This window comes from Macaca thibetana, chromosome 11 (assembly GCF_024542745.1).
Source record: "Macaca thibetana thibetana isolate TM-01 chromosome 11, ASM2454274v1, whole genome shotgun sequence".
Lineage (NCBI taxonomy): Eukaryota > Metazoa > Chordata > Mammalia > Primates > Cercopithecidae > Macaca > Macaca thibetana.
The window spans coordinates 35,674,104-35,687,232 of record NC_065588.1 but is presented as its reverse complement, the minus strand read 5'-3'; the positions used below and the strand labels follow the sequence as shown (position 1 = coordinate 35,687,232).

The 13,129-nt window shown below is 31.9% G+C and overlaps 1 protein-coding gene across 2 annotated transcripts in view; it reads right to left on the bottom strand.

Annotated features, from left to right (window-relative positions):
* C11H12orf40 (chromosome 11 C12orf40 homolog) overlaps positions 1-13,129 on the bottom strand; it is a 130,115-nt gene that overhangs the window by 94,216 nt on the left and 22,770 nt on the right. For both annotated transcript variants that reach the window (XR_007717909.1, XM_050750133.1), the window contains exons 5-7: positions 13,080-13,128; positions 11,980-12,165; positions 9,601-9,716 (exon numbers count right to left, since the gene is read on the bottom strand). Coding sequence is in view for 1 of the 2 variants with exons in the window: in XM_050750133.1 (XP_050606090.1) it covers positions 9,601-9,716; positions 11,980-12,165; positions 13,080-13,128 (351 nt within the window). In the remaining variant the exon portion in view is untranslated. The remainder of the gene's footprint in view (positions 1-9,600; positions 9,717-11,979; positions 12,166-13,079; position 13,129) is intronic.

The window sequence follows — 13,129 nt, the reverse complement described above, 5'->3', positions numbered from 1 at the left end:
AGAACTCTCATACACTGTTGGTGAGACTGTAAATTAATATTGTCATTATGGAAAAGAATGTGGAGACATCTCAAAAAACTAAAAGTAGAATGGCGGTATGATCCAGCAACCTCACTACTGGCTATTTATCCAAAGAAAATGAAAACAGTCAATCAAAACAATATATGCACCCCCATGTTTATCACAGCACTATTCACAATAGCAAAGATATGGAATCAACCTAAGCATACTTCGATAGATGAACGGATAACAAAAAATGTTAAATTTACAAAAGAGAGTATTATCTAACCATTAAAAAATAAAATCGTGTCATTTGCAGCAACATGGATGGAACAGGAAGTGAAATAAGCCAGATACAGAAAGACAAATAGCACGTGTACTCACTTACATGTGGGAGCTAAAAAAGTTGATCTCCAGGGGGTAGAGTAGAATGATAGTTACCAGAAGCTGAGGAGGATGTAGATATGTATGCAGGGGGGAAGGGAGGGGGTGTGAAGGGAGATCTAATGGGTACAAATATATAATAAATAGAATGAATAAGTTCTAATGTTTGATAGTAGAGTACGGTGCTATAGTTAACAAAAATGTGTTGTACATTTCAAAATAGCTAAAGATGAGGACTTAAAATGTTCTCAACACATAGAAATGATCAATGGTTGTGGTGATGGATATCCTAAATACCCTGACTTGATTATTACACATTCCATGCATGCAACAACATATCACATGTATCCCATTAATATGTACAATATTAAATAATATGTTATCAATAAAAAATTTTTTTTTAAAACAGAACAAAATATGAGACAACAGTTTTCAGTCAGGGGAGACCAGGTGAGCAAGATAATGATCCCTGAGAGACAGAAAACAAATGAGGAGAACTCTGTGATTGTTCCTAGGTTATTGTCTGGAGACAATATTCAAGCCACAGAACACGGAAAGGGAACCCAATCAGAGCCCAACTGACTCCCTTTGTTGAGGAAACAGCTGGGGATCCAGGGAGATTGCAGAGGATAGAGTTTAAAAGTTAGAGTACCATAAAGGAGAGTGTTTCAGAGAGTAAGACCTCCAGAGAGCCACAGAGTGTTCTTCTCAAGTGTTCAACTAAATACTAACCGGCACATGCATGTGAAGTAACTGCCAAAGGCTGTGAAAAGAACCACCCAAGGTGAGAAAAACAGAACTATCTCAGGAGCTCACTAGGGCTGGAAAATTTTGTTTCCACCCTCTAGAGTGGAAAATTTCATAATTCAAGGGGAATCAAGAAAGTATTCAGAAGGGTATTGCCTCAGCAGTTGAGCAAAATTAGCTATAAACTGAATGCTTACTGTTCTGCTTAACAAAATTTAAAAGCAAGCCTCAATAAGATCATAGTGTTTCCAAGTACCTGAACGATTTACAGGATGATGTGCAGGAAAATAAAAATATCCAGCAGTTATAAAGATAAAAATTCACAATGTATAGAATCCAACAAAATTACGAGAAATGCAAAAAAGAGAAAATCTATAATGAGAAGCAAAATCAATTATTTAAAAACAGATCAAGAAATGACAAAAATAATGGAATTCATAAACAAGGACATTAAAAGTTATATTTCCTGTCTTCAAGAAGACAGGAAATACTGAACATGCTTAATAGATACATGGAAGATAAAAAAGAAAAGCTAAATCAAAGTTCTAGAGGTGAAAATTACACTGGATAGGATTACCAGCAGATAAGACCACATGGAAGATACAATTAGGGATTTTGAAGATATAGTAATATAATCTACATAAAATAAAGCAATGAGAGAAAAAAGACTGGAAAAACAGCACTGGAAAAAACAGTAAACTGAAATTTCAAGTAGACTAATTACCAATCTGAGTCCCCCAAGGAAAAGGAAAGGAGTCAGAAACAATATTTGAAGAAATAATGGCTATAAAAATTTCAAATTTGATAAAAATAATAAGTACGCAAATCCAAGATCAACAAAACCCAAACACAAGAACTAGAAAGAAAATTAATATCTTAAAGAATAGAAATCAATGTTTAAAAAATCATGATAGAAAAATCATAAAAAAGATAAAAACTATATTATATGTACAGATATTAAGATAATGACAGCAAACTTTCAGTTGGAAACTACACCAAGTCAAAAGACATCTTTCAAAAACAGAAGCAAAATAAAGATTTGCAAATATACAAAGATTAGAGCATTAATCACCAGCAGATCTATGATATAAGAAATGTTAAGTCTTTCAAACAGAAAATGACACCAGATGGAAATCTAGATCTACACAAAATAATGCAGACCACTAAAAATAATAACTGTGCTTAAATATAAGAAACATATTTTCTTATTTAGCTTTCTTTAAAACAAAACAACAATGCATTATGGGGTTTATAACATACATATAAATAAATGTGTGAATATAACACGAAGGCCAAAGGAGAGAAGAAATAAAAAGTATACTACTTTAAGATTCTTATACTATACTTCATGCTATAACTTGAAGATAATCTGTGATACATTAACATATATCCTATAAAGTCTAAAGCAATCAATAAAACAGAATTATAGCTAATAAACAAAAAGAGATCAAAAGAAGTCATAAAAATATTTAAATCAAATAAAAGTAGAAAAAGAACCAAAGTGACAGATAAAATACAAATAGCAAGAGGACAGACTTAAACCCAAACATATACATTATCATATTAAATGTAAACCATATTCTTAGCCACAGTACCAGTCTCAATAAATTTGTAATGATCAAATCATACAAAGTATGTTCCTTGTCCACAAAGGAATTAATTCAAAAAGATAATGGGAAAGTCTTAGTTTCTGGGAATCAAACACCAAATCTCTAAATAACTTACAGATTGAAAAAGAAATCCAAAGAAAGATTAGAATGTATTTTGATCTAGGCTGGGCACGGTGTCTCAAGCCTATAATCCCAGCACTTTGGGAGGCTGAGGCAGGTGGATCACTTAAGGTCAGGAGTTCGAGACCAATCTCTACTAAATCCCAACTCTACTAAAAATATTTTTTTAAATTAGCCAGGTGTGGTGGCAGGTGCCTGTAATCCCAGCTACTTAAGAGGTTGAGGCAGGAGAATCACCTGAACCTAGGGGGCAGAGGTTGCAGCGAGCCAACATCACACTACTGTACTCCAGTCTCAGCAACAGAGCGAGACATCGTCTCAAAAAAAAAAAAAAAAAAAAAAAAAAAAAAAAAAAAAAAAACTATTTTGATCTGAATAAAAATGAAAACATAGTATTTCAAAATTTGTAAGATACAGCAGAAACAGCAGTTAGTAGAAAATGTATAGCCCTAAAATATGTATATTAGTAAAGAAGAATGGTTTCAAATCAATGACCTTACCTCTTAACTTAAAAAAACTAGAAAACGCAGAGAAAATTAAATGCAAAATAAGCAGACAAAAGGAAATAAATAGAAAAGCAAAATTCAATTTTTAAAAATAGAAAAATAAAAGAATTGTGAAACTAAAAGATAATTCTGTGAGAACATAAAAATGTTCTGTGAGAACATAATTTTCTGACTATTCTGATATTGCTGTAATCAGAATAGTCAGAAAAAAATAGAGAATAACTAGGGAAAAATAATCTCATTAATGAGAGAGAAGACAGTGCTACAGATGGCAAAGATTTCAAACAAATAATAAGAGAATGTTATGAACAACCTTATGTCAATAAATTCTACAAGGTAGACAAAATAAATACATTCTTTGTATAACACAAACTACCAAAGCTCACTCAATAACAAATAATCTGATTGACGAGCCCTGAGTTTAGTAAAAACTTAAAACTGTAATAAAAATCCTTCCTACAAAAAAGAACACCAGTACTCACATGGCTTCACTGATTAACTTTACAATTTAAGTTAGAAATTACAATCATGTATCACTTTACAACAAGGATACATTTTGATAAATGTGTCGTTAGGCAATTTTGTCATTGTGGCAACATCATAGAATGTACTTACACAAACCTAGATGGGATAGCCCATTACACACCGAGGCTATACAGTATGGCCTAATGTTCCTAGGCTACAAACTATAATTGCCTACAGCACAATATTGTAGGCAAGTGTAACACGATATTTGTGTATCTAAACATAGAAAAGGTATAGTAAAAAAATACAGCATAAAAATTTTTTTAAAGGCACATCTGCAAAGGACACTTACCATGAATGGTGCTTGCAGGATGAAAGTTGTTTTGGGTAAGTCAGTGAGTGAGTGGTAAGTGAATGTGAAGGCCTAGAACATTACTATACACTACTGTAGACTTTATAAACACTCTACACTTACGCTTCACTAAATTTATTTTTTAAAATTTCTTTCATCAATAATAAATTAATCTTATCTTACTGTAGCTTTATGTTTTAATTTTTTAAATTTTTTGACTCTATTGTAACAACTTAGCTTAAAACAAACACATTGTACAGCTGTAAAAAACTTTTTCTTTTACAGCCTTATTCTATAAGCTTTTTTCTATCTAAAAAATGTTTTCCTTACTTTTAACCTTTTTTGTTAAAAACTAGGACATAAACATACATTAGCCTAGGTCCATACAGGGTCAGGATCATCAATATCACTGTCTTTCACTTCCCCATCTTGTCCCACTGGAAGGTCTTCAGGGGCACTGATTTGCAGGGAACTGTCATTTCTTATGATAACAATGCCTTCTTCTGGAATATCTCCTGAAGGACCTGCCTGAGCCTGTTTTACAATTAACTTTTTTTTTTTAATAAGTAGAAAGAGCACACTCTAAAATAACAATAGTACAATAAATACATAAACCATTAACAAGTCATTTATTACCATTATCAATTATTATATATTATACATAATTGTATATGCTCTGCTTTTATATGACTGGCAGGTTTGTTAATACCAGCATCACCACAAACACATGAGTAATGAGTTGTGCTACTACATTACAACAGCTACGATGTCACTAAATGGTAGGAATTTTTCAGCTCCATTATAATCTTATGGGACCATATATGCTGTTCATTGTTGACTGGAACATTGTTATGCAGCACATAACTGTGTATGCTCTCTATACAAATTCTTCCAGAAAAGTAAACATGATGGAATACTTCCCAGCTCATTCTATGACACTGGCATTATGCTGATCAAAAACAGACTAAGATATTATAAGAAAAGAAACCTACAAAATATATTCCTCATGAAGACTGATGAATTTCCTAACAAAATGTGACCAAATCAAAACCAAGAATACATAACAAGAGTAACATATTGCGAAAGGTGAGATTTATCCCAGGAATATAAGGTTAGTTTAACTTAGAAAAAGAAAAAAAAAAAAAAAAAAAGCCTGATGTGGCGCAGGACCTTCCGGGATGACAGAGTGAGCAATTTGGCAAATACTCTCCCACAAAATGCAATGTTAAAACCAGACAAAATGTGCAAAAACAACCATTTCAGAATGTGTGAAGTAACCAAAGGCATACAAAGTACTGAGAAGCAGTACTTCAAGAAAACTACTGAGCCTTAGTAGAAATAGTAAGTGTCCATAGAGTTTTAGCCTGGAGCTGTCCCTTCCCTCCACCAGCTACACTAAACATGAAAAAAAGAGAGAGGGTGCATATCTAGAATTAAAGAAGTGATATAATCACCAACCTTACAGAAACTAAAAGGATTCAAGGGTATACTATAAATAACTTCATGCTAACAAATCATGCAACTCAGATGAAATGGACAAATTCCTAGAAAAACACAAATTACCACAACTGACACAAGAACAAACTAGAAAATCTGAACAGACCATAACAAGTAAAGAAAATGAACTAGTAATTAAGTGTTCTCACTAAAAAAAGTCCACGTGCAGATGGCTTCACTGGTGAATTCTAAGAAAAACTTAGAAATAATAAATAATACCAATCCTCTACAAATTCTTACATAAAACAGGAGGAAACACTTTCAACTTATTCTATGAGGCCAGTATTACCCTGATACCAAAGTCAAACAATCACAAAGAAATAAAAAATTCAGACAAATATTCTTCATAAATATAGACACAAAAACCATTAATAAAATATTAGCAAACCAAATACAACAACATATGGAGAACATTATACACCAAGCAGTTTTTACCCCATCAATACAAGGTGGTTTGACACCTAAAAATAAATTATTATATATTAACAGGTTAAAGGAAAAAAAACAACATCATAATTTCAAGAGACATGGAAGGAGCGCTTGACAAAATTCATGATAAAAACTCTCAATGCTCTAGAAACAGAAGAGAATTTTCACAACCTGATAAAGGACGCTTACAAAAACACCTACAGCTAACATCATACTTACTGGTGAAAGACTGAATGCTTTTTCCCTAAAACTGAGAAGAATAAGCACATCTCCTCTTGCCACTGCTATTCAGCATTGTACTAGAGGTTCTAGTTAGCGAAGTTAAGCAAGAAAGGGAAGTCAAAATTGCTCCCTGGCCTTTTGGCTAAGATCACGTTCAAAACGAAAAAAAAAAAAAAAGGAAGAAGAAGAAGGCATCCAGATTGAAAAGAGAGAGGTGAAAATATCTTTACTTAGGGACAATATATTCCACCATGATTTAAAAAAAACCCTACTCAACTATTACTAGAACTAATAATGAATTTGTCAAGGTCAAAAGATATGAGAGTCATATACAAAAATCAATTGTATTTATATACACTACCAATGAATAATCCAAAATGAAATTGGGAAAGTAATTCCACTTACAATAGCATAAAAAGAATAAAATACTAGGAAGAAAGAAACAAGACTTATATCCTGAAAACCATAATACATTATTGAAGAAATTAAAAAAGATGAAAGAGGAAAAACATTTTATGCTTGTGGACTGGCAAACTCACTATGCTACAGATAGATAGCAATTCTATCAAAATTAATCTATAAATTCAACATAATCTCTTAAAATCCAAATAGATTTGGTTTCTGGTTTTTGGTTTTGTTGCAGAAACTGACCAGCAGATCCTAAAATTTATATGGAAATGCAAAGGATTAAGAAGAGCCAAAACATTTTTGAAAAAAAAATGTTGGACTAATACACTTCTTTGATTTCAAAACTAGCAATAAAGCTACAGTAACCAAGACAGTTTGTTACTAACATAATCAACAGAACAGAATTGAGATTCCAGAAAAAAAAAAATCCTTATATTTACAGTCAATTGATTTCTGACAAAGGTGCCAAAGCAATTAAGCAAGGAAAGAATATTCTTTTCCACAAATGTAAATAATGGATTCAGACCCTTACCACACCCAACACATAAAAACTAACTCAAAATGAAACACAGACCTACATATAAGATCTAAAAGTATAAAACAGAAGAAAATCTTCATGACCTTGGGTTAGGCAAAGATTTGTTGGTTTTGACACCATAAGCACAATTAATAAATGAAAAAATTAGTAAGTCGGACTTCATCAAATTAAGCCTTTTGCACTTCAAAAAGGTACCAGTAATAAAATGAAAAGGGTAAACATTTCACCAAAGAGTCACAAATGGCTAACACACACATGAAAAGATGCCAAAATCATTAGTCATTAGGGAAATGCAAACTAAAAACATGAGGTACTACTACACACTGACTAGAATGGGTTAAATTTTAAAAGACTGACTGTACCAAGTGTTGGCAAGGATGTGTTGCAATGTTCACACATTGTTGATGGGAACATAAAATGATACAAATACCACTGGAAAATAGTTCGGTAGTTTTTGTAAAACTTAAACATGCAACTAACACATGATCCAGTCATTCCACTTGCACCCAGGAGAAATGAAGTATATGTAAAAACAAAGACTTATACATGAACTGTCACAGCAGGTATATTTGGAATAGCCAAAAACTGGGGAGAAACACCAAATGCCCATGAACAGGTAAATGAATACGTTGTGCTATGTCCATACAATGAAATACTACTCTGCAATAAAAAGGAATGAACTATAGATATGGGCAACAACCAACATAGATGAATTTCAAAATAATTACGCTGAGACAGCAACACAAAGCAGATCAGTGGTTGCTTCGGGATAGGTGTAAAGGACGTGAAGCAATAGAGAGAAGGGATTACCAAGGTACCCAAATAAACTACCAGGCATAATAAATGTGTTCATGTGTCATTATCTTTGACATTGTCAAAATTTATTAAAGTGCATATATTCATTATCATAGTTAAATAAGTTTATGTCAATTGTACATTCATAAAACTGTTTTTAAAAAATGTATCTCAGAACAAAAAAGAACTATTATGTGGCATTACAACTCTCCAGGCAAGAAAGAATGATGTCATAGACTGGGATGGAACCCACAGAAACAGAAATGTAAGTAGATAATTTTAAAGTTTATTAAAATACAGAATTGACAACACCTTTTTGGTGAAATGGATATTGAGAGTTGAAGGAAAGGAAGGAATCAAGGACAACTTTTATTTTGGCTTTGGCAACTGAGTGAATAGTGGTGCCATTTACTAAAATAAGGAAACTAGGATAGTATGACAGATTCAAGGTTTCTCATCACATCACCAGGAGTGGGTCAAACTGGTTTTACAAGCTTAATAGATTTTAAAACAACAAACTAGGGTTCACAGAATTCCCTATTACCCACAGTTTCACTTTCTGCAGTTTCTGCTTTCTGTGGTCTACAACCCACAGTCAATTATAGTCCAAAAATAGGTAAGTACAGTTTATATAGTAAGATACTTTGAGACCAAGAGAAGAGACCACACTCTTATAACTTTTAACAGTATATCATTATAATTGTTCTATTATTAGTTATTGTTGTTAATCTATTACTGTCCCTAACATAAATTAAACTTTACCGTAGGTATGTATGCATACAAAAAAACATAGCATATATAGGATTTGGCACTGTCTGCAATTTCGGGATTGCACTGGGCGTTTTGGAACGTATCTCCTGTGGATAAGGTGACACTACTGTACTGTATCTACAGACATCTAGAAAATAAAAGTGGGATTCTATTCAACTACCACAAATGTGAAAAAGAAATCACGATTTTTGCAGAAAAAGAAAACAGTAATTCATGGAGATTACAAAATGTGCAAAATACCTTTGTCCAAAATAATTTTAAAACTAAATAAATGACTCTGGGAGGCTAAGTGGGCAGATCACTTGAGGCCAGAAGATTGAGACCAGCCTGGACAACATGGTGAAACCCCATCTCTACTAAAAATTCAAAAATTAGCCAACTGGCTGTGGTGACACACACCTGTAATCCCAGCTACTATGGTGCTAAGGCACAAGAATCACTTGAACTTAGGAGGCGTAGGTTGCAGTGAGCTGAGATAATTGTGCCACTGCACTCCAGCCTGGGTGAAAGAGTGAGACTTCTCAAAAAATAGAAAATAAACTTAAACAAATTAAAGGTAGATGTTCATGTTATAAAATAATTACTTACACTATTTTAATTTAATAATACATTTTACTTTGTGATTTTTTTTCTAGAAGTATTACTTAGGACTGTTTATATTTTTAACTAAAAATATTTGTGTCCATTAAAATCAAATTGCTAAGTGAAAGTACAGAATGCTACAGCTTCTTTATTTCCTTCAGCATCTTTGCTTACCTGTTTAATCTTTCAAATAATGTCCCAAATTGTGTAGTTTTATGTGATGGACTGAGAACATCTTGACTTTTATTTAACTTGGAAAGCAAGGAATAAGAACAGTTAACATTACTGAGCTGAAAAAAAAAATTGAAGAAACTGCCAAAATAGTAAATGTACATATATAAAATTTAAATTATTTACCATAAAATGTCATGTAAATGAACTGCATTTATATTTTAAAATTGTAAAAATAGTCCAAAAGAAAGTAATTTTACTACTTATTGAAAACAAAATAAATACTTTCCTAACAAAAAAAGTCAATACCAGTATTTGAGTCATTGTTAAAATAACAGAGTTGATACTACGGTAAGCTAACCATTTTCTCCAAATTGAAAAATAAAAATAAAAGAAAAAAAAACACCCAGAACACGAGGATCTTGAATAACTGTAAGTTAAATTTCTCTGACAGAAAATAATAATGTGTCCCAAGACAAGAGCTATAATTATCTCAGTTCTTCCATTTATTGAGTAACTTTAGATTGCTACTTTAATTTTTCTGAATATCAACATTATTCAGTTCAAAAGGGGGATAGTGTGTGAAGACTATTGTGAAAAGAATATAATCAATTTGTTAATGTGGAAAGTACTCTATAAATGTAACTTACTATATTGGCCCAACACTAATCTGTTCAACAATGATTTTTATCTGTCATACATTTGATTTATAACTCATGAAACATAAATGAGAAGTCCAAACACAACCAATGACAGAATTGTCAGAAAAAAAAAAAAAAAAAAAAAAAAGAGAGAGTCAAAAAAAGACACTGAAAGTCTTTGGGGGGAAAAAAATGTACTAAAGTCAGAGAGCGCTTACACTAATGTCTCAGCTAACTAATACATCTGAGAGACAGTGACAGAGGTGCAAAACATTATCCCTTAAAATAAGAAAGAAATCAAAAGAGAAGAGAATATAGTATTTCATATTCAACAAATACTACTTAACTAAGGATCAGGAAACCCCAAGCCACTTTTTCTTCTAACTTGTTTTTCAACCCATTTTCTTTTGTATTTTATAATTTCATTGTAATTATTTTCACTTTTTTCAAAATTCCTCAAAGTACACTATTAAGTACTTCCCTAGTATTTCATGATGTGACACTATGATTGAAAAGGGACATTTTCTCTTTCCAGTCTTTTACCATGTTAAGTATAACATTATTTACCTCTCTGAGCTCATCATTAACCTGCAGTGTATAATATGTATAGGCAAGAAAGTTAAGTAGAGATTGCACAGATGTTTTATCCTTTATCTTTAAACTATTTAATAGAGCAAGGATGAGTTATAAGCTGATCTAGAATGCAGGTTTTTGTCTTACGAAATACAAACTGAATGGGTAATAGAATGTCTTTCATTGCATCATTCGAAAAGTATTGGGCCTTTATAATAAGGCTAGCATGGCTCACAGAAATGTAATACTTCATTTTCCCTTATCTGGGAGTCTTTAATAAAAACTTTAACAAAATGGAATTATATATAACTATCATATGGCATATATATAACTGATATGCTATAATACATAGCTATAACTATAATATAATTTCTAAAATGTAGAACTATAAATTAATTATAAATTGATTTATAAATATATAAATATGTCATAAAACCACTGCATGCTAAAAATAAGATAAATTCAAAGCTAAGTATTCCTATTAACAAGACATAGTGTTTACATAAGCATTTTCCTAATTACCATTTAATTAAATTTCATTTTTAGTAGATTATTTCCTGGTATGCTTTATGACAGATGTATTTTAGAATTTTAATATTTATATATTTTATATTTTTAACTTTAGAGCACACAATGATTGAACAACATTTTAGCACTACATATCTCTACATATTTGTATAGTGTTGATCAAAAAACAAACATAAAAACTTGTCATCTTTCAAATTATAAAGAATCAAGCCATCACATTTCACACTTTAAGACTACTATGACCATCTCTGAAACTATATATTGCTTTCACAGGACACTTTCCATATCATGCATATTGGGTCATCATGACATCACCAACTAATCAATTACAGTGATTATAAACATCAACTACTATATAACACACTGAACTACTTTCAATTCTACTATCAATAGTTTTCTAATAGAATGATAAATTCCAAGATTTTTTTTAAAAAACACCCCAGCTCTGGGATTCACAATCTTCTACACTGCAAAGAATTAAGTTTTTGATCTAAAGGGAATTATCCTTAATTTATCTCCTAATTTTTTTATATCTATAGCAATTCAAAATGTAAATATTTTAAATCTATAAAAAGAGAAAAAAAGAGTTTCATGAAAATATAATGATATAAAATGCTAAGAAGTAATGATTCAAAGGTACCTGGTCATTCTGCTTTTTTTCATATGCAAGTTTCTGAGGAGTAGGTGCTATTCCGGGTGTGAAATTTAGTTTTGAAATATGTCTGTTAGAAGCTAACTCCACTGAAAAAGATGTTGGAGTGAAACTGCAGTTCTCTATTTTGCTGAACTGAGGGTCAAGCGTACTATATGAGTCCATGCCTTGTGACTATAGGAAAGAAGATAAAATCATTTACATTACCAAAATATGTAAACTAGAGAAGAGAAAAGTCAAAACAGTGAAATTAAAATAAGTGAAAAGGGCAGGGGTTACAAAAGAAAAAGTCCTAAGGCAAGGCAACCCATCAGTAATTGACAGAATTTACTAGGAAGAGAGTGGTTATTAGCGAAGGCTATATACTCAAGAGCACCTTTCCCTCTGCCTACCCTACTCCTGCTCCTCTCCACCCTCCATTCCAGTAGGCTACCTTCTAAAGACAGGAAATCTGAGTTTCATTAACCCATAATCCAGGTGACAAGATTTCTAAGGGATTTTAGTATCATTGCCATTATCTTTCTGATCTAGCTTAACTCTGGCAATTCAAAGGAAAAAAAAAAAGATAGCTAACAAAATGACATTAGATGTTAAAGTTTCAAGCTTTAATTATATTTAATTATAATCTATGCATTTTCTAATTGATTAAAATTTTATTTGCTAAGAAAATTATTTGCTATACTTTGAAAGAGAAATCATCTTGGGATCCACGTGAGAGTTGGACATCACAATTTGATATAAAGTAATCTGGTTACTATGTTTGAACAGATGAATTGCTCAATAATCACGTGAACCCCAAGTAAGAATCTCTAAGTGAATTGTCCTTGGCAGCTCATCAGTAACAAGCAGAATCAAATGTTATGCAAACATAGGCCTAGTCACATTACCAGTAGTCCAAAGGGATTCTCATAAGCAATCAATTAAAATATTCTCAAGGCATAGATTTCCCACCTGGAAAACTTTTAAAAGAATTAAAGACTCAAAATTTTCTTTAAAATAATTTTCTCCAGTATTCAGACATTTAGATCATTAGGCGGCATGTCACAATTGCTGAAATAACTTATAGAATTTTTTTTTTTAAATCTCACCTGGACTGGGCCAAGATCTTCCTTGCTACTTAGTCTTTGATAGTTTATGC